Source organism: Hippopotamus amphibius, chromosome 14, assembly GCF_030028045.1.
Source record: "Hippopotamus amphibius kiboko isolate mHipAmp2 chromosome 14, mHipAmp2.hap2, whole genome shotgun sequence".
In the NCBI taxonomy this organism is placed as follows: domain Eukaryota; kingdom Metazoa; phylum Chordata; class Mammalia; order Artiodactyla; family Hippopotamidae; genus Hippopotamus; species Hippopotamus amphibius.
This window is the reverse complement of record NC_080199.1, coordinates 3691397-3711321: the sequence shown is the minus strand read 5'-3', so window position 1 is coordinate 3711321 and position 19925 is coordinate 3691397. Positions and strand designations below refer to the sequence as shown.

At 42.8% G+C, this 19925-nt stretch overlaps 1 protein-coding gene across 1 annotated transcript in view; it reads left to right on the top strand.

Annotated features, from left to right (window-relative positions):
* The first annotated feature begins 2952 nt into the window (after positions 1-2952).
* MYO16 (myosin XVI) overlaps positions 2953-19925 on the top strand; it is a 419267-nt gene continuing 402294 nt past the window's right edge. Inside the window, exon 1 of the mRNA XM_057707440.1 lies at positions 2953-3193. Within this exon, the coding sequence (XP_057563423.1) occupies positions 2968-3193 (226 nt within the window). The 5' untranslated portion in view covers positions 2953-2967. The remainder of the gene's footprint in view (positions 3194-19925) is intronic.

The following is a 19925-nucleotide window of genomic DNA, read 5'->3' as shown; positions in this document are numbered from 1 at the left end:
ATGGCCTTGGCTTCTGATTTTCCAAATCATAAGGGAATCAATTTAGGAAAAGCCCTCAGTGTTTTTTTTTTTCGACGGTGGAGAGGGATTTTCAATGAGTGACCAGCCGTGTCCACAGACTCCTCGAAATTTAATTGACAATTTCACCACGAGAGCTTGCTTTAAGAGCGAAAACCGAGAGGACTGTTGTGTTTATTAGATTAACCTCCCCCTAGGACTGCATGCTCTTAAGCACAGGACACTCTGCGATGCCGTTGGCTTTCCTTCTTTAAGTTTCTCAGTGGCTCCGGTGTTTCCCTGGGCGCCACTGACAAACCGGGAAAGTCACGGGAAGTCACCGTGTCCTGAGCGTCCGAGTTAATAAATCAAACCTGGTGATGTTTTCTAAACAGGTTTGAAAGCAGAGGGCATCTCCTGTCCATTATTAATGAGCCCTCACAGACACTCTGTTTGTGGCCGCGATCGTGGCTTTATCAAGCAGAGATACCCCAGAGCCATTTGTCACAATTTCAGAACCCCTGGTGTCCCTGTGCGGTCGGGTCACTGGGAAGGGAACGTTTTGTGAGCAGTTATTTGATGCCTCTAACACCACTCTTGCAAAGACTTATGAAGAGTTTTATGAAAACGTGATTCTAAAACGTTGAGCTTCTGTCAAATGCTGGCAAATGATGAAAACACAATTTGCCATCACTGCTTCTCTCTCCTCCACATGTGTATACACATATATATGTAAAATGTGGCTTTCAAGAATCACTGCCTTTTTTTTTTATAAATTAATTAATTTAGTTATTGGCTGTGTTGGGTGTTCGTTGCTGTGCATGGGCTTCTCATTGCAGTGCCCTCTCTTGTTGCGGAGCTCGGGCTCTAGACACACAGGCTTCAGTAGTTGCAGCACTTGGGTTCAATTAGTTGTCGCTCGCAGGCTCTAGAGCACAGTCTCAGTAGTTGTGATGCAGGGGCTTAGGTGCTCTGTGGCATGTGGGATCTTCCCGGAATGGGATTCGAACCCGTGTCCTCTGCATTGACAGGTGGATTCTTAACCACTGCGCCACCAGGGAGGTCCCAAGAATCACTGTCTTTTACTTCGTCTTTGTTTTGAGCCTTTATGGAACTTTTACAACTTTGTCATATTATCATCTCTTTGGTCTTGGACAAGTCACAGCGTCTCTCAACTTAGTTTTCTTTACCTGCACAACAGGGATGGTTATGCCTGGTGTTTGTGAGAATAAAGTTTTGCAAAGTGTCAAGTGACATGGAGATGACAATAGCATTGTCACAACGTGCTGTGCTGTCAAAGGAACTGAGCATCTTTCCGAAGATGAAGTAGACCCTTATGGTACGATCTTTCCGTGGTACGGCTTTTGATTGGCCACGTTTTTGTGCATGCAGCGTTGCTTTTACTTGCTTAGACTTACATCGTAAATACCTTAATAGAGGAACATATAAAAGGTTATCTGAACCTGTATTTGTGAGCCGCATTCTAGAATGGTCGGTGGTTTAACATTCATTTTCTGCTGATCGTAAAATTCTAATGTAGTGGTAAATATACTGTTGTCAAGCCCAAGTTTGTGTGCCTGACACACAGTGAGGCCGAACAAGACGGAGCTGGAGCAGAGGAAGGTTTACTGCAGGGCCAAGCGACCAGAACTAGTGGCCGGTGCTCAAAAGACCCGAACTCTCCAGTGGGTTTCAGGGAAGAGTTTTTATCGGCAGAACCTGCGGGGAGGTTAGCAGGGTGTGTGACCTTCCTCTGGTTGTTTGGTGGGGAGGTAACGGGGTGGTGTTTGGGAAACTCAGTCATCAGCCTTCGGGTTCCAGCCAATCTGGGGTCCACATGCCTGTGCTCAGCCTGCAGTGACCCCTCCTCCATCTCGGCAGGGGGCTTCGCTTCTGTAGAAGAGCTCGGAGACCTGTACCAGATTGTTCTGTACATGCCCTCGGAGGAACCAGGACCCTGCCGCATCCCTGCACTATTGTTTCTGGACTGCCTTTCTTTTGTTTCTGCATTCCCTTACCCCGCTGATTAGTAACTGTTTGAACTGCCCTTTGGAACTCAGGGAAGGTCTCGGAGGCTGAAACCTTTTTCCTACAAACAAGAAACAGGGGACACGGAACGGCTTTTGTACTCAGTAGGGCCCCACAGAGTTCTGTCCAGGTTTCCATACAAGTGTGTACAATTCCATTCCAGGTGTGTTGGGTGGTGTTTATAGGAAGTAGAAAGGGATGATTTTCAGGTCCAGGACAGAGACCTCACTTTGCTCACTGCTGTGTAAATAAGACAAAGGATATAACAGCAACAGTTCCATCCGTGATTCTGAGTTGCCAAGAGGAAGATCTCTGTGCTACTGTGCAATCTTTATACTTAACCATCATTAGGTCTTTTAGAAATGAATGTCACCGATGACAAGGAAAAGGGCTCAGCAATAAGTTGGTGGAAAACGATCACTGTGTCATATAAACAATTGATAGCATACCTGTGTTCTCTTATTTTAGATTAGCGGAGTCATCACGACATGTGAAACCAATTTTATTGGGATGTTCCCATAGACTTGGAATGGCTTTCTGCCAGAACTTAACGTGTAAAGTTTAGTTGGCATTATTCAATTGGATGAAGGGGCTTAGTGCCGTGGTAAAACCTCTAGGTCTTTGGTATAGATTTAAAGAAACAGGAAAAGATAGCTTGTTAACAATTAGGTCGAGCAGAACTACACATCTGTATCTACTTGTCATCCGTTTTACTACCATGCAGTCTTGCGTAAGACATCACCTCTCCTTGCTTTTCCCGCAGTCTCTACAAAGGGTTTGTATTCGTCGCCGAGCACAGAGGGGACTGGATGGGTTTCCAGCTTGAGTGATGGGTGGTGCTTGCAGGGCTGCTGTCTTGGCTGTAGCCATATGTCTGGTGACTTTTCCATCGTGTTTCTTTCAGGTTGCTTTCAGCTATGCAACGTTTTTCGATCCCATGAAATGGAAATTGACCAGTGCTTGCTGGAGTCCCTCCCCCTGGGCCAAAGGCAGCGGCTGGTGAAACGCATGCGCTGTGAGCAAGTCAAAGCCTACTATGAAAGGGAGAAGGCTTTTCAGAAGCAGGAGGGACTCCTGAGAAAGCTGAAGCATGGGAAGAACCAGAAAGTTCACTTCAACCTTGCCGACATGCTGCAGGATGCAGTTATCCACCATGATGACAAAGAAGGTAACCGCGACGGGGAAACCATTTTCTGATGTGACGTTTCATATTTTTGGTTTGTTGTTTTTTGGTGGGGACGTGGGAGATATAATTTCTTTTAAATAGGAGAGGTTTTCTTTTCACTGTCTAAAATATTCAAGGAAAAAAATTATCTTTTCAGTGGACATAGTTAAAAGTCGCAGGTCTCCTCCTAAAGATGAAAAATAGGCAAAATGTTCATTAAATTGTTGTATATATTTTTTAAGAATTACCTACCTGAAAAGCAAGTGGTTTCCTTGCAAATTGTTCATTCAGGTTGTTAATGAAATTTTCTCCCCAATGAAATTGTTTCCTTTGATGATTGGATTGTGTTGGCGAAATTTATTAGCATCTCATACCAGGATAGATAGAGTAGTGAAGTCAGTTCCTCCCAAAATTCTCAGGAGAGAAGAATTAGTCGGCTTATCCCTTAAAATGCATTGGCTTTTAGGATCGCATTTTGTTAATAATAGTCCATCCAGACTTCAGTTGCCTTTACAAGACTGTAAAGTTTCTCACTTTTCATGTATTCTTTTATAGGAATTCTTTGTTTGTTTTTACAATCTACTTTCCAAAGTTCTGATGCAAGAGAAACTTTCCAGCTGTAGGTATAAATGTAGATGGCTTCGAAGAATCAAATATAAATTAACTTATCTTGATCAACTCTAAAATTACTGATTGAATTAATCTAAAGCAGGCATGCAGAGTACAGACCCATGACCCATTAACTGCATTTCAAAATCAAAATCTCTATAAAACAAGGTTTTTTTTGGTAACTCATTCAGCAGCAAAGTTGTCCTGTCCAATCTGGAAAAATAATAAATTTAGGAACATTGGTCCCAAAGCTTTCAACAGGAATTGTGGATCTGAGAAAACTGACAGCCCATTCTATACAATAATAGCAATAATAAGAAGGTGAAGGTAGTTCTTTTATGGTTTTGTGTGGGCTTGCTAGTCAAACTAGAAGACTCTGAGAAGCCCTGAGATTTTTTTTCTTAAAACGGAATGAGTAGCCGTGAATCTCCTGGCTGGAAAAGACCTAAGAGATCACGTAGTCCAGTCTCTCGTTTTACAGTGAAGTAACTGAGATGCGGCCAAGGTACCATATTCTCTAGAAGGCTGTCCCAGACCACTTTTACCTCCCATTTTATTATTCTCTTCTCACGTAAAGCTCTTTGTTGAGTGGTCATTTCCTCTGTGAAGCAATAAGCCCATCAAGGGGCAGGGGACTGCCTGTCAGTTTCACTGCACCCACCTGCCCCTCCCAGCCCCTTCCCGTGGTGTGGAGGGAAAGAGAGAGCAATTTTGCCAAGTTTACTTGGCAGTGGTTGTCGGAGAAATCCTAAATCAGAATGCAGGTGGATTTAAACCCTTTGTTGATTTAAAAGTAAAGAAACAACAAGAAAACATTTGCAAGGTTATAAAACGTTCTGTGTAAAATAACTATAGGAAAAAATAACATCTAAGTTATTGTTAAAAATAAATTAAGGATAGTAAAATGTAAGTCCAGAGAACAAGAGGAGACTATTATGTATTATATCATGTTGTGTATTATAATATTTTGCAAAAACATTGAAGTCATAAAATCTGAGTTAATACTTTTTAAGGCGTTGCTGTAGGCATGGAACTGTGCTGTCGCTTGCGTCTTCAGGAAGACTCCAATCTAAGTACAAAGAGAGAAAAAGCCTCAATAAAGTAGAAAGCAATTAATGAGTAAAATTGAAGACTGACGCAAGTGGAGTAGTTGGGCAAAGTTTTTTGGTGACTGTGATTTTTGAGAGACTGATCCTGATGGTTGCGTATAGCTTAGATATTTGAAGGAAGGAAAGAAGAAAATCCTACCCTTGGGCAGCAGTGCAGGCGAACAGTTGCACAGAAATGGGAGTCCCACACGTGAATGTCTGTCTGAAAGGAGTGGAAAGTGAAGATACTAGCTGCTAAGGTGGTTTTAAGTAGATAGGTTTAGTGTGGATGCTTCAGGTCTGGTCTTAAAGCAAAATGCAGTGAGAATGATCATATAGTCCTAAAAGGAAAACTCGTATGCTTCAAATGGTTTTTTGTGAAGGTTCATCAGGGATGAATATCCGTAGGGATGCATCGAAGGGTGAGAATAGGAACTGGAAGCAAAGACACCAACTGAGAATCCATTGATGAAATTCCAACGTTAGTAGAGTGAGCTGGGTTGGGATAGTAGCAGTGAGATGTGGAGCAAAAGAACAGACCCAACAGTCATATTCCATGGGAAAAAGTGCCCTCATTCCTCAGATATCTAATGAGTCTTTATTATGGGCCTGACAGCTGTGAATGGAACAGACAAAATCGCTACCTACGTGATGCTCAACTGTCTTGTGTGGGTGGCCACAAATAATAAGATAAAGTTAAATATGTAGTTTGGTAGATAGTGATTCATGCGGAGGAATCCCCGGTTACCTCCTGAAGGTGTGTCAGGGAAGGAGCATTTCAGGTGAGTACAAAGCCCTGATGGAGAACCAGTGTGGTGGGGGCAGACGAATAAACGGGGAGCGCAGAAGGAGAGGAGCCAGACCACATGGGGGCGGGGCGGGTCAGAGAAAGGACTCTGGCTGCTGTGTCCGGTGCCTGCTGAAGCCATTGGAGGGTGTGAGCTGAAGAGACACCCGGTGTCACGAATGAGTTAGCAGAGTCACCCTGGCTGCCACGTTCGGAACAGACTGAAGGATTTTGAGGGTAAAAGCAGGGAAACTGGTTGGGAGCCTCTATGGATAAACTCAGCAAGAGATGATGGCGGCTTGGACCAAAATGGAACGAGGATGTGGTGAGACATAGTCAATTTGGGGGTGTATTTTTAGAACAGAGCTGACAGGAAATGCGGATGAACTGGTGATTGGGAGTATAATAATCCTCTGTTGCTGCCATGACAAATGCTATAAATTTAGCAGCTGAAAATAACATAGACGTGTTAGCATATAGTTCCGTAGAACAGAAGTCTGGTGTGGGTCACACTGGGCTGACATCAGGGCTTCATAGGGCTGCTCCCTGTGTGGAGTTTCCAGGGGATGCTCTGTTTCCTTGACGTTTTCAGTTTCTGGAGGCCACCTGCATCTTGAATCTTAGCATCATCCTCCGTCGTCAAAGTCAGCAGGGGTAGATGGGGCCTGCCTCTCATGGTTTGCATTTCACCTGCTTCTTTTCTGTCCTTGCGCGCATCTCTCTGACCAGATCTTTTGCCTTCCTCTTCCACCTTTAGGGGCTGTTGTGATTGCACTGGGCTCACCCGTATAGCTCAGGGTAATCTCCCTGTTTTAAGGTCAGCTCATTAGCAATCTTAATGCCCTCTCCCCAGGTAATATAGCATATTCACATGCATCAGAGGGCAAAATTATGGAATCAAATCCTACCTGCCACAGGGAGTGAGAGGTTCAAAGATAATATCAAGTTTGTTCTGCCCTGAACAATTGTTAGAGGTGCCTCTAGGAAGTCAGAATAAGAGAGGAGTCGTCCTGCTGGCTGGAGATATAAACTCGAGATACATGAACATATAGATGTATTTAAAGCCCAATGATTATATAATATCACTTAGGGAATGAGTTTAGATAAAATTATAGGATGTACAAGGACTGAGTCCTAAGGAGTTATAATATATGAATTGAGTGAAATGAGGTGGAACCACCGGGAGAAGAAAGGAGAAAAATGAGGTGAGTGTGCTTTTCTTGGAGCTAAATGATGAGAAATTTTCAAGGAGGAAAGTGTGACCAGGTATTTCCATTACTCCTGCTCAGCCCAGTGGGAGGAAGACTGAGACTTGACCATCATGCTTAGAAATATGGAGATGATTAGTTTTGGTGAATTGTAAAAAGCAGAAATCTTAAAGGACTGAATTCTAACAGTGGGAAAACAGAAATGGACATGAAGAATATACAGAGCTCTTTAAAGGAGTTTTTTTTTTAGTTAAATTATAGTTGATTTATAATGTTGTGTTAGTTTCAGGTATACAGCAGTGATTCAGTTATACACACACACACACACACACACATTTTTTTCAGATTCTTTTCCCTTATGGGTTATTACAAAATACTGAGTATAGTTCCCTATGCTATACAGTAGGCCCTTGTTGATTATCTATTTTATGTATTGTAGTGTGTAAATGTTAATCCCAAACTCCTGATTTATCCCTGAGGAGAGAAATGGTAAGGTCGTTTCAGAGGGAAGAGAAATCAAGGGAGTATTTTTAATGATGGGAGAAATAACAGCTTGTGTGTATGCTGAAAAAAATAATTAATTTGAGAGGGAAAAACTGGTGGCCTTGGCATAAGGGAAGAAAATGACCTGAGTGAAGTCCTTGAGTTTGCAGACGCTGATGAGATCTGACACCCAGGTAGAGGCTTTGCTTTAGCTAAGACCATTGATAGCAGTAGTTCTCAACCCTGGCTGCAGGCTTCAGTCATCCAGGGAGGTTATATTTTTAATTTCAAAATCTAGGCCCTACCCATAGAGATTCTGACTCAGTCTGCCTGGAGTGAGGCCAAGGCAGTTTTCAAACGTGTCTCAGATTCCGTGGTGCACAGAGAGGGTTGAGAACCACAGCCTAGGGTCATGGGAGGAAAGATGTGGTGATGGGGGCTTATGGAGGTCTTCCTGCATCATACACTTGCTGATGGAGGAGCAGTGGCTGTCAGCTAAGAGTGAGGATGGGGAGGAGAAATTGCAGCTTACGAAAAGAGGAGAGCATGGAAAAGTGGGACAACGAATAGACCAGAGAGATACAGTAAGAAAAAAAGGACTTACAGGTAAAATTAGATCTAAAAAACAAGAAAAATAAAAAAGAAAGCTCACACATGACTCCAAGTTTTCAGAAGTGGGTTGGCATGGCCTCTCCACTTCTTCGTTTTTATTCCTAACTATTTGATTTCCTACCCTAAAATTATCCTGTAGTTCCACATTTTGCTTGGCGTAGTGACCTATTAGAGTGATGGCCACAACAGGAAACAGAAAAAAGAAAACCACACACACCGCAACATTCTTTGCACTCCTGCCGTATGCACAACAAACTGTAACAAACCCTTCGTGTACACGACCATGTTTATTCTACCCTAAAGTGCAGAAACAGCACACACAGTTTCTGAAGATTCTTAGAGAAGAATGTCCTCAAGTACAACTTATATAAATTTATGTCTCCCAGGAAATAGTTTCTGTTACTAATGGAAGCAAAGATGATGTTCAGTAACTAAGGTCAGCATTAGCATCAAATGATGAAGAAATCGTTGACTGCTTAGAATTCGGCAAGAGTTTTAATTTGTAATCAATGATTAACATTTTAAGTACATCATTGCACTATAAAATAAAAATATTTGTCCACGGAGGCTGTCTTAGCTCAGACTGCCATAAGAAAATAATCTAGATCTGGTGGCTTCAACCACAGACATTTCCTTCTCACAGTTCTGGAGGCTGGAAAGTCTCAGACTGAGATGCTGGCCAGTTCCTTTCTGGCTGAGGGCTCTTTTCCTGGCTTATGGGTGGCTGCCTTCTCACTGTGTCCGCACATGGTGGAGAGAGAGGACGCTCCTGACTTGTTTCTTATAAGGGTATTAATCCCATCATGGGTACTCTATCCTCTTGGTCTCATCCAAACCTATTTACTTCCCAGAAGCCCCCAAATCTTCATATCACATTGAGGGTCTTCAATATATGAATTTTGGGAGACACAAAAGTCTTGTGCATAACAGGTAGTATATTCATTTTATACTTGGAGCTGACCCAAGCATGAAGTGTCTACCTATATCTATCACCTCTTGTGAGTCTCTTATCTACCTTGGAAAATTCCACCTGAATACCAATATACCTCACTCTATCAGAGGAAAAATATTAATTCCTTGCAAATGGAAGGTGTTAAATTCCATCAGAAAGGCAAGTAATCTCTTTACAGACATTAAAACTTCTCTAGCACATGTTTTACTTCTGGAAATGTAACCAGGGCAAAGTTTTCATTTAGTCCTGGTAGTCATATTTTCATTTATTTTTAAGGTACCCAAATAGTCCAAAGTATACATTTCTACAACTGAGAAAGTTAAAAATATTACCATAAGAAAAACTCTTTCCATTTAAATTATTGTTAAAAACTTCGCAGAGTATTTGTGTAAATTATTTTTCCTCTTATTTTCAAGTTATTTTATTAGTTTACCGATTATAAAGGATCAAAATATACTTTTCCAAAGGACGACGTGTTATCTGTGCTAAGGTTTATAGTATCACATTAACAAGCAATTCATGAATTTTTGTTTAACTCTCTAAATATTGCATTTTTGTAAGTGTAAATTTAGTATCTTTGACACTTTATTGTTCTCTTCTGGGAGTTGGTGATTTCTTAGTGTGTAATCTGTCATTTTAATGTACTCCATCAATCTAAAATGTGTTCAATAATTCTTTTCCATCTAGAAAGGAAAATTTGTTCTAAATTGTTTTAGGGGTTTCAATTTAACTCTCTGAGTTATAGCACATTGGAGGGGGGTGTTTTCTTTATATGCAGAGAATATTTAAATGGAAATGCAATTCCTCTGTTAAAATTTCTGCTCCCAAATATCAGTTTTTACTAATTAGTCCACAATATGTTTTTACTAAAAGTAATATAAATGGCAATGAAGTGACTTCATTATGCTGTCACTATTTAGTATTCTACAGATGTTTTTAGCACTGTCTGTGGGTTCTATGATTTTAGTCCCTTAATTCTTCCAACAACCTTATTCAGTAGGTAGGATATTCTCTCCACTATGTTGGTAAGGCTGTTCAGCCTTAGGAGAGCTAATTACCATCTCGGGTTTACCTGAGTTTCAAAGCCATGTTTTTGTTCATAATACTACACTGTCTCTCATGTTGATTTCTCTTTTTAAAACCACTTTATTGAGGTACAATTGATATACAAAAAACTGGGCATAGTTAATATATACAACTTGATGACTTTGGAGATAAGTCTGCATCTGAGAAACAATCACCAGAATCAAGGCCATAAAAAACATTTATCATCTCTAAAAGTTTCCTCCCACATCCTTTAATTAATTTTTTCTTTTGTGATAAGACCATTTAATATATCACCACTCAAGCTTATTTCTGATAGTAAAATGAGCTAAACAATCCACTTCACAAGTTGATTTTCATTTGGAATTCTTTCTCTTGTCTAGTGGAGCTTTCTGTCCACTGTTAAGGAAAGGGCCAAAGGTATGGACGGATATTCTTTATGCCGTGATATTTTCCCTCCTCTTTCTCTGATCAGCTCCCCTCCCTTTTTTTTTTTTTTTTTTACAATTTAAAACAATTTATTAATTTAGAAATCAAGTATCTACCGAGGGCCTGTTCTATTCCAGATACGCAGAGCACTTGTATGCACACTTATAGACCTGTAATGTCAAACTTCATTTATATCTCCATTTTTCCTTAAAATTCCGAGTCCTCACTTGGGAAAAAAGGAAACTGTCAAGTTATAGCACGTGCGACTGTTTCCTTCTCTTGTCTCTCCAAGCCCTGGTTCTCAGTGTCTTGGAGGGCTATGGGCTAAGGTCCATGGTCAGAGCTCCGACCTTAGCTCTTCTCTTCCTACCCATCTTCCCTGGAAGGTCTCGCCTTTCCCACTGCATCTACCTTCAGCCAGGCTAGTGATTCCCAGACCACATCTAGACTATTCTCCTCAGCTCCAGACGCCACCATTCTGATGGCCTTACATTTCTAACGTGTTATGTTCAAAACTGAGTATCCATCTCCATGTACTTCCCAAAGGAAAGCTTCCTCTTCTATTTTCTGTTTCAGTTAACGGCACCATCATTCCCCTGGTCTTCTGGCCAGAAATCTGGAGGTCACACTGACTTAGGTGCACATTTGTAAAGTGCTGAAGGTTTATGGAAATAAACCTGAATAATTTATGGCAAGTATCAGATGTCTGTATATTATCCAGAGCCCTCTAAGAATATGCCTAGAATGCAATGAATTCCTACCATATATTGGATGATCTCCTAAGAGGCTCCACTTAGGATTTCGTAAGTAAATCATTAGGACCAAGTGTGAAGCCTTGGATCAAAGAATGAATTTCTTATATTCCTTAAACGTTTTATATATGAAAAATGAAATGAGACTGCAGTTAACTTAAAGCTCATAAGAACTTACCTCAGCCCTCTCCCTGCATTTACTAGATTGGCACAGAAGTTAAAATTCTGAAGTAGTTGGCCACCACATAAATTTATTTAACTTTTTTTTTAATATTTATTTTTTTATTTGGCTGTGTCGGGTCTTAGTTGTGGCACGCGGGATCTTTGTTGCATTGCTTGGGCTTCTCTAGATGTGGTGCATGGGCTTCTCTTGTTGTGGTGCATGGGCTTCTCTCTAGCTGTCGTGCACAGGCTCCAGAGCATGTGGGCTCAGTAGCTGTGCTGTGCGAGCTCTCTAGTTGCGGTTCACAAGCTTAGTTGCCCCGTGGCATGTGGGATCTTAGTTTTCTGACCGGGGATGTAACCCATGCCCCCTGCATTGGAAGGTGAATTCTTAACCGCTGGGCCACCAGGGAAGTCCCTTTATAACATTTAAATTTTTAAAATTTACATAACATTTATATTTATTTATTAGTATCTAGACTATAAATGAAGAAGGAGCCAATTATAATTTTTCACCGCTACCATCTAATGATGCTGTCTTTATGAAGGTGACCCATGTGCTCTGGCACTGTTTCCCCAGTGGAAGCTGTGGATTTCTACCAAATGCAGCCTTACTCGCTCTTCTCACCTCCATGTAACAGCTGCACAAACAGGCAGGTAGAAAATATGACAGTCCGTCAGTAAATTTAAGCTGATACCTATATAATTGGTACCAAGACTCTGCCACCTTTAGAATAGTGATCAAATCCAGTAAGTAGGTACCCAACCCTTGTTCCTTACATGCCTTCATTCTGAACATAATTGGGTGTGATGTGGTTGAGTACTCTACGAGGATAAATATGTCTAGAACTCAAAATTAGGAGTATATACTTGATTTGGAATGTAGGTAGATCTTCCCGTAAAGAGTTGGATTCAACCAATAGGAATGACTTGGGTATTAGACACTTGAGGTTGTAAAGCAAATGTGAAGCATCCTCTTGTCTTTAAGGAAGAAATAGGGGGAAAGAATATTTCCAGTGGAAAGACATAACAATATACTGTTGCCTGCATCTTCCATGTTCTAGAGTAGTACCAGGCTTGGGCAGAGTAGGGGAAATGGCACATGTATCAGAAACATGCCTGTCTTGTTAACTTCTCAGTGATATGGGGACAGACACTCTCTAAGCTAAGCTGGGAATGAATCTGTCCCTCTCACTTGACAGAAGAGAGAGGAGATGTGGGAAATAAGATGTTTTCTGGGGCAGACGCAGGAACAAAAGGACCACTCTTAGATTTTAGAGAAAAGGGTGAGCTTTTCAGGTCCAGGTATATGTCTGCATCAGAGATCTGGAAGGCTGAATGTGTATCGCTTATGTACCTGCTGAATCCAGCAACCCCAGGCAGTTGTGAGTTTCACAGAACTATGTTCACTGGACTATGAAGATTTCAATGAAGGTAACAGCTGCTGGGTAATTAAAGGTGCCCATTTCAAAACTGGTTATGAAATCATAAATAGCTGGAAATTAAGTGCCTTTAAATTCTGTGGGGTTCTGTATGAATTTAATGAGTGCTGTAATGTTTTACCAATACTGAGTTCATATTCCTGAGAAGTATTAATTATTTTAACTGCCTGCTGGTCACAGCTTTACTGGGTACTGAGAGTAATTGAACAAAGGTAGAGAAAAAATGTGCTTCATAAGCACTTATAATCTAGGTGGAAAGATGTACCGTTCTTTAAAAACCAAACTAGAAGTCTATCCATTTAAAAGGAACTGCAGGGGACATTTGTTGGGGTGAGGTGAGGAATAGATGAATCTGAAACTCTGCTCTTTAGGAAATTTTTAGAGTTTGGTAAGAGGAGAGAAGAGGACTTTTTGGCTGTAAAAAACAGCTTGACTGCAGGAACAGAGGCAGAGAAAAGCAGGTTTCTTACAGGAGAGCATCATGGCAGGAGCATCGCTGGAAGTTAGCACCGAGAGTTTTAACTCTGCACTTGGGGGGATGGGTTGGATCTCAACCTAAAGCTTAGGAGCTGTGTGTCCCGGGCCAGGGACAGGCCGCATTCCATTCTCAACTTTCTCTTCTGCAAATAAGGTTAAGAGGCAGAGGTGCACATCTCTCATAAGTGGTTGTGAGGATTAGTTAAATAATACATGTAGAGAACTTACATCTGTCGTGTATTACTACCCGCAAAGTAAACATCAGCTGCTATTATGATTTGAAAGGGGATTAAGAGATGCTATTGAAATAGGTGGAACACTCCAACCTCAGGACCTTTGAGCATCTCAAAACCAAATAGAAAAAGACATTTCTTTTATAGGGAGGGGTTATCAGGGTTAGCAGGAACTTTTGTGGAGGGTTGCTAAGAGGGGGGTGAGCGGACAGCATGATGGGTGGCTTCACAGAACATCTTTCTCTCTGGGGCTGGACTGTTTTTGGAGTGAGCTATTAGCAGAAGATGTCCATCACCTTAGTGCTGCTTAAACAGAATGCACCATGGTCCAGGGGTCTGGGGAGTGGAGAGAAGGCTGAACAGAGCTCCTAGATCTAGACTGCTCTGGAGGTCAGCAGAAGTGTTTGGAATGAATAATTAGCTGAAGAGCAAGTTGTTTTTCCTGATGATATTGTGTGATATTATGCGTGAAAAATCAGGACCTTTTTCTTACTGTTGAAACCAGCCTCCTCATCTTCAGCAGATATCATTCTATTTCTCTTAGTTTTCACAAAGAGATTTTATTTTATTTATTTTTTTAAAGGAAGACTTCTAAAAAATTTATTTTGTTTTATTTATTTATTGGCTGCATGGGGTCTTTGTTGGGGTGTGCGGGCTTCTCATTGCGGTGGCCCCTCCCGTTGCAGAGCACGGGCTCAATAGTTGTGGCACACGGGCTCAGTTGCTCCGCGGCATGTGGGATCCTCCCAGACCAGGGATCGAACCCGTGTCCCCTGCATTGGCAGGCAGATTCTTAACCACTGCACCACCAGGGAAGCCCTACAAAGAGATTTTAAAATGGTGACCTGAGAATATCAGTGTTCAACATATTTCATTCATTCATTCAAAATTAAGGGCTTTTTCTTTCAAGTGTGTCCAACAGTGGACCAAGTATTGAGGATACTGAGAGAAATGGAGCCTGGTCTCTGCAGCCAGGCAGGAGAGACACTGCAGCAGACAGAGGCCGTCGGGGTTTAAGGTCTGTAGGGGAGGGTCCTTGCTCAGTGGGACACTGGGGTCAGAGTGGAGAGGGAGGAGCAGGGGAAAGGAAGCGGTATATCTTGGTTCTTCTGAGTCAGGAAAAGAAGCTAAAAGTAAATTTGGTCCAAGACCTGAAGTCCCTGGAGAGTGTAAAGTTTCGGAAGTGCAGGCAGTTGGGCAGGATTGGGGTTGGGGCGGTTGGCGTTGGTCTTCGGAGCCCGTGAGCGCCATGCAGAGGGCTTAGGAGGTGGACGGGAAGGGAGGGGATGTCGGTCTGACCCAGTGTGTTTAGTGGCAGATGAGCGCTTTAGACACTTGTGAATCTTCACGCTCCCAGTGAGCATGTAGCCGCCCTGTCCTCCCCCCGGACGATGACTTAGGCTTTTTCTGGTTTTCCAAAGCAATGGCGACATGGCGGCAAGAGCATCAGCGTGGCGGCCTGAGCGTAAAGGTAGAAACGGATCATGTAGTTATCATTCCTTTCTTTTTTTTTAATCATTTCCTTACATGAATATAAGAAAAGATATGGAAGGGATATATTGGATTAGACAGCACATTAAAAAAATGTAACCCAGTAGTTTTCATATTGTAAGGAAGAGGAAGGCAGGTAGTGAATTCTGGTACCTGCCGTAAGATATTGTCTTATACTTTTACAGTCTCACTCCTCTGTGTCAATGTCTTGTTCCATGTGAGGTGACTTCCTAGACCTGCTCTCTTCTGACTAAGGTGAACGTCTAATGAGAATTCATGCCGGGACCTGACATCTGTAAATTCTCACTCTTCCTACCCTCAAGTTTTAATTAAATTGAGACTGAAAAAAAAAAAACCCAAACATTTCAATTCAACTGAATTAATGCTGCGGCTGAGGTCTTCCGTTCATCACATTTTAGATAGTATTGCTGCTGGTGGTAAAAACCAAGAGTTCTCTGAGTCACTGTGCTCAGAAGAGTCAATGAGAAAAAAAATGACTGGTAATTTTCGTAGGAAAAAGGCGCACTCTGTCAGAGGCCCAGACTGCTGCCAAGGGCACCAGAGCCACAGCAAGACAACCTGTAGCTCACGTGTGCTTGTGACGTCATAACTGTTGTACACTACACTGTAAAATGTTTTCCAGGGAAAATGTAGATTTGCATTTATAAGATCAGAGAAGATGTTATAAGATCATTTATGAGATCAGAGAAGTCGTTTAGTGCATGCAGGCATAGACAGAATATGCTATCAGGGTTTTTTCTGAGGATTTTCAGTACGCAGACAATTTCTAAGAAATCAAAACGGAGAAATGCTGTTTTGTAAAGCAGCACATTGGCAACAAGGTCCCAGCCCGCCCAGGAGACCCACTCCCTCTGACCTTCTCGAGATCATTCTCCAGCTCCCTCTCCATCATCCACAGCACAGGATCATTTGCATAGGAAAATATATGCTGTAATATTTTCCAAAGTGATAAGAAAAGAAAACGAAACCACATCCCCTTCATTTCATTGGTTGCTTTCTGACCCAGACTCCTCAGAAGTTGTCCTGACTCCTTGTCTCCTATTTCTCTCCTCCATTGTCTCTTGGAAAACATGCCCATAAGGCTTTCTCCCAGCGATTCCACCAAGCCTGCTACCCACTTTTATCAACAGCCTTCTTGTTGCCAAGTGCACGGGATGTTTCTCAGTCCCCAGCGTGGTCACCTGGAGGCATCAGGTGTCATCCTCCATCACGCCTCCCTTCTCTGGGCATCAAGCCCTCTTCTCTCTCCTTGGTTCTCTTTCTACCTCACTGATTCCATCTTCTCAGGCTTCTTTGCGGATGACTCTGCAACTTTCCAAATTTTGAACTCCATGATACCCCAAGACTTTAGAGCTTTTTCCTTTCTGCCCTCCTCCCCTAGAAAGTCATATTCCATGCCACGGGTATTCCGTGGACCCTGATTTTTATTCCCAGCCAAGACCTCCGCTCTGGACTTCAGACTTCCTACAGTGTGTCCTGTGGCTTCAGATACAACCTCCCCATCCCACACTCTTGGCTTTCCCTGGAAAGACAGCCTCCCCCAGTCTTTCCAACCCAGTGAATTACTCCATCCTACCAGCTGTTCATGGCCAACATCTTGGCATCTTTCTTGACTCCTCTCTTTCTTTTCTCCCCTCTCCCCACCCCCCCACCTGATCCCTGAGCACATTCTGAGGGCTCTACCTCTGACTGGCTTTCGTGATCGGACCACCTCTCACCACTTCTGTGGCCACTCTCCTCTAAACCATCATCATCTCTTGCCTGGATTATTGCAGTAGCATCACCTTGTTTCAATCTATTTTCCAGCAGCCAGAATAATCCTTCTAACACTTAAACCATTTTAGTGCCCCTCTCTGCGTAAACATTTTCAGTGGCTTCTAGGCTCACTTAGAAATGACGTCTAAAAGCCTTCTCACTTGGCAAGATGACCCTACAGCCTCTGCCCCCTGTCCTGCCTCAGTCCAGCCAAGTTTATGATGTCATCTTCTCCCCTTTCCTCTTACACTCTCCTCCTGGGCCACTCTGGGCTTCTTAACTTTCTCCACAAATGCCACACCTGCCCTACCTCAGGGCCTTTGCATCACCTCTTGATCTCGTTCTGCATGGATCCTTCATTTAGCTCCTTCAGTCCTCTGCTAAAATGTCACCTGATCTGAGAGAGATTTTCTCTGATCCTCTGGCCTGAACCAGCCTCTCTCCATCCCTCTCACCCTCTCCACTCCCCAGGTTTTCTTCTTTTTCATTGCACTTATCACCATGCAATAAATTCCTTGTTCCTTTGCTGTGTCTGTCTCCTCCCAGTGGAATGGAGGGCTACATGAGCAAAAGCTTTCTTTGGTTGACTCACTGCTGTTCCTTCAACTTCTAGAACACTGCCTTGCACAAAGTAGGTAATTAATAGACATTTGTTTAGTGACTAAGTAATGAGTGAAGTCTCTTCCTAAGACCCTTTAAAGTTCCACTTCTCCCAGGCCTCAGTGCCATTTCCTAGTTGTGCCCCATCTTCTCTAATCTGGGTTCATGCACTGGCCCCTGAACTGACCACCTTACCTTCAGTGTGGTCCTCCTGCCCACCCACTCACTGTGCCCTAATCAGCATCGTCTTCCTAAACCACACGTATAATTTCCCTCTCCTTTACTCAAAAGTCTTATGATAATGATATTACTTTCCAAATCCTTTTCTAGTGAGTGGTCTTGATGGATCTTTCCAGAGTGATTCCTTAATGCCTCCCCTCCCCCACCCCATCGCACACCAGCCCTCTCCCGCCTGCTGGACTCATTCAGCACCTCATCACCTTGTTCTGTCTCCTATCTAGACCTCATACACTCCAGTCCCGCCCGCCCCCAGCCCTTTCTGTCTGATAGTTTCCATTCATCCTTTAGTTCCCAGCTTATTTATAAACCCCAAGCCCCAGGGCATTTCCAGTGAGAAGCCAACCCTGCCTGCCCAGGGCAGGTCCCAGAGTGCCCGCCCCCCCCCATGTCACAGCCAGTGTCACAGCATGTATAATGATATCGTGCATTCGCATCTCTGCATCCAGGACTCACAGCAGGTTCCCTGAGGGCAGGGCCTGATGCTCCTGTCTCATCCCCGGATCCCAGAACCTAGCACAGTGCAGCTGCTCAGCTATTACCTGTTTTCTTTTGCATGTTTATATTGCAAGTTAACATAAAATATCTCCGCACAGTTCTAAATTGCTTCTACGGTGTAAAGAAGTCAACAGCCCTTCTCACCCTGTTAAACGTTAATTTGTCATCTGTCTAGTCTAGTCTAATATTTGCTTGAACAGCCAAGGTCGATGTATGGTGTCTGGATTAGCTGCTCTGGAATTCTGGAATGCGGTCAGGCTTTGCATAGTTGGGGGCGGGGATTTTTTGTTGTTGTTTGATTATCCAAGTAGAGCGAAAGCAAAATTACTGCTGTGAGCACAGTCAAAAATACCTTTAAAAAAATACTTGGAAGCACGTCATAATCCAGCTATTATTATTATGGTTCTAGTTACTCTATGCTTGTGGGGGACTGGTCTTACCGTGATAAAAGAGGAGAAAGCGTAATGTTGGAAAAATCCCAGACGTTTCCGTTGCACACCTCATCCCCTCCTGCATTCACGCTGCAGATGGTGACCTGATTGATTGCATGGGGGAGGTTCACGGTTTCATCAGGGCACTCGATTTGATGTATGAATGATGGTGTTGTAGCTTATATTATGTAGTCTATATTAGTGATTTCTTATAACAGTCCATAATAACAGTGATGTTATTAAAATCTCAGTCGTCATTGGCAAATTCTTATGTGAAGGCTCTTTGCCAGTGGGATTTTTGAGTCAAAAGTGTCAAATGCCTTTCTTATGGCCTTTGGGCTCTTTCATGGGGCAATTTCCAAATCTGATTTTCCAAAGTCTGGTCACTACTCTAATTTTTCCTCTTGCATTTGTAATCCAAAACCACGTAGGCATCTAAAACTCCTTATACCCAGTGCTACCCTGTTTTTCTACATCCCCCGTCTCCTTTGCTCACAATAGCACCCTCCATCTCCCCGCCATGTACTCATTTGCCAGTGTATGATGGGCTTTCCCAGAAACCCCAGTCTTAAATCTAATACTTATGTTTGATGTTTTCTGTCTGAACTGAGCGTGAGCCTTTAGCATCCACTTTCCAGATCCCACGAGTGAATTTCAGGAGAGGGTTCTATCCTCCAACCTGCACGTTGTTCAGTTGCCTAAAAGGATGTTGACAGCTTTTATATCCGTTCCCCTTTCTCTGTGGCCCGCTCTTCGCTTCTGCTGTCCTGTCAGCGCTCATTTGTTCATTCATTCATTAACTCGCCAGTGTCTTTGTTTTCATGGCATGTACACGCCCAGGAGGGTGTTAGGTGCTAGGCAGGTGAGGGCGAGCAAAGGCAGCTGGGTCCTTGACTGGTGGAGCTTATGGTCCAGAAGGAGAATTGACCCTCTCGGTCTTGATTTTCTGATACTCTTCAGCTTTCTGTTTTTCTTTAGTCAAGAATGAGAACGTGAGGTCCCTGTTATTACTCAGCTGGTAAACGTCATGCTGTCCCACAATGATAGGATTTTATACACATGTATTTGTGTGTGTGTATATGTTATATAGATACACATACACACCCATGCATGTATTATATATACATACACACACACACATATACATACGTTGTGTGTATATATATATATGTTTCCTCATAAGAGATTTCTAAAACCATCCAGGTACTTTGTGTTTCCTCTCTTCAAGTCTTGAGTGGAGTAGCAGGAGTGCAGTTACACGTTTCAGAGACTCTTTCTTCCTATAACTTAGTTACTTTTCATGGCCCTCCGTGGTGTCCTTATCCCGACGTTACTTTCTGTGTGTGTGTTTTGTGCACCATCGACTGCGCGGCCGTAAGCATGGTCCCCGGAGACCAGCATCGCCCACACCTGGGAGCTGGTTA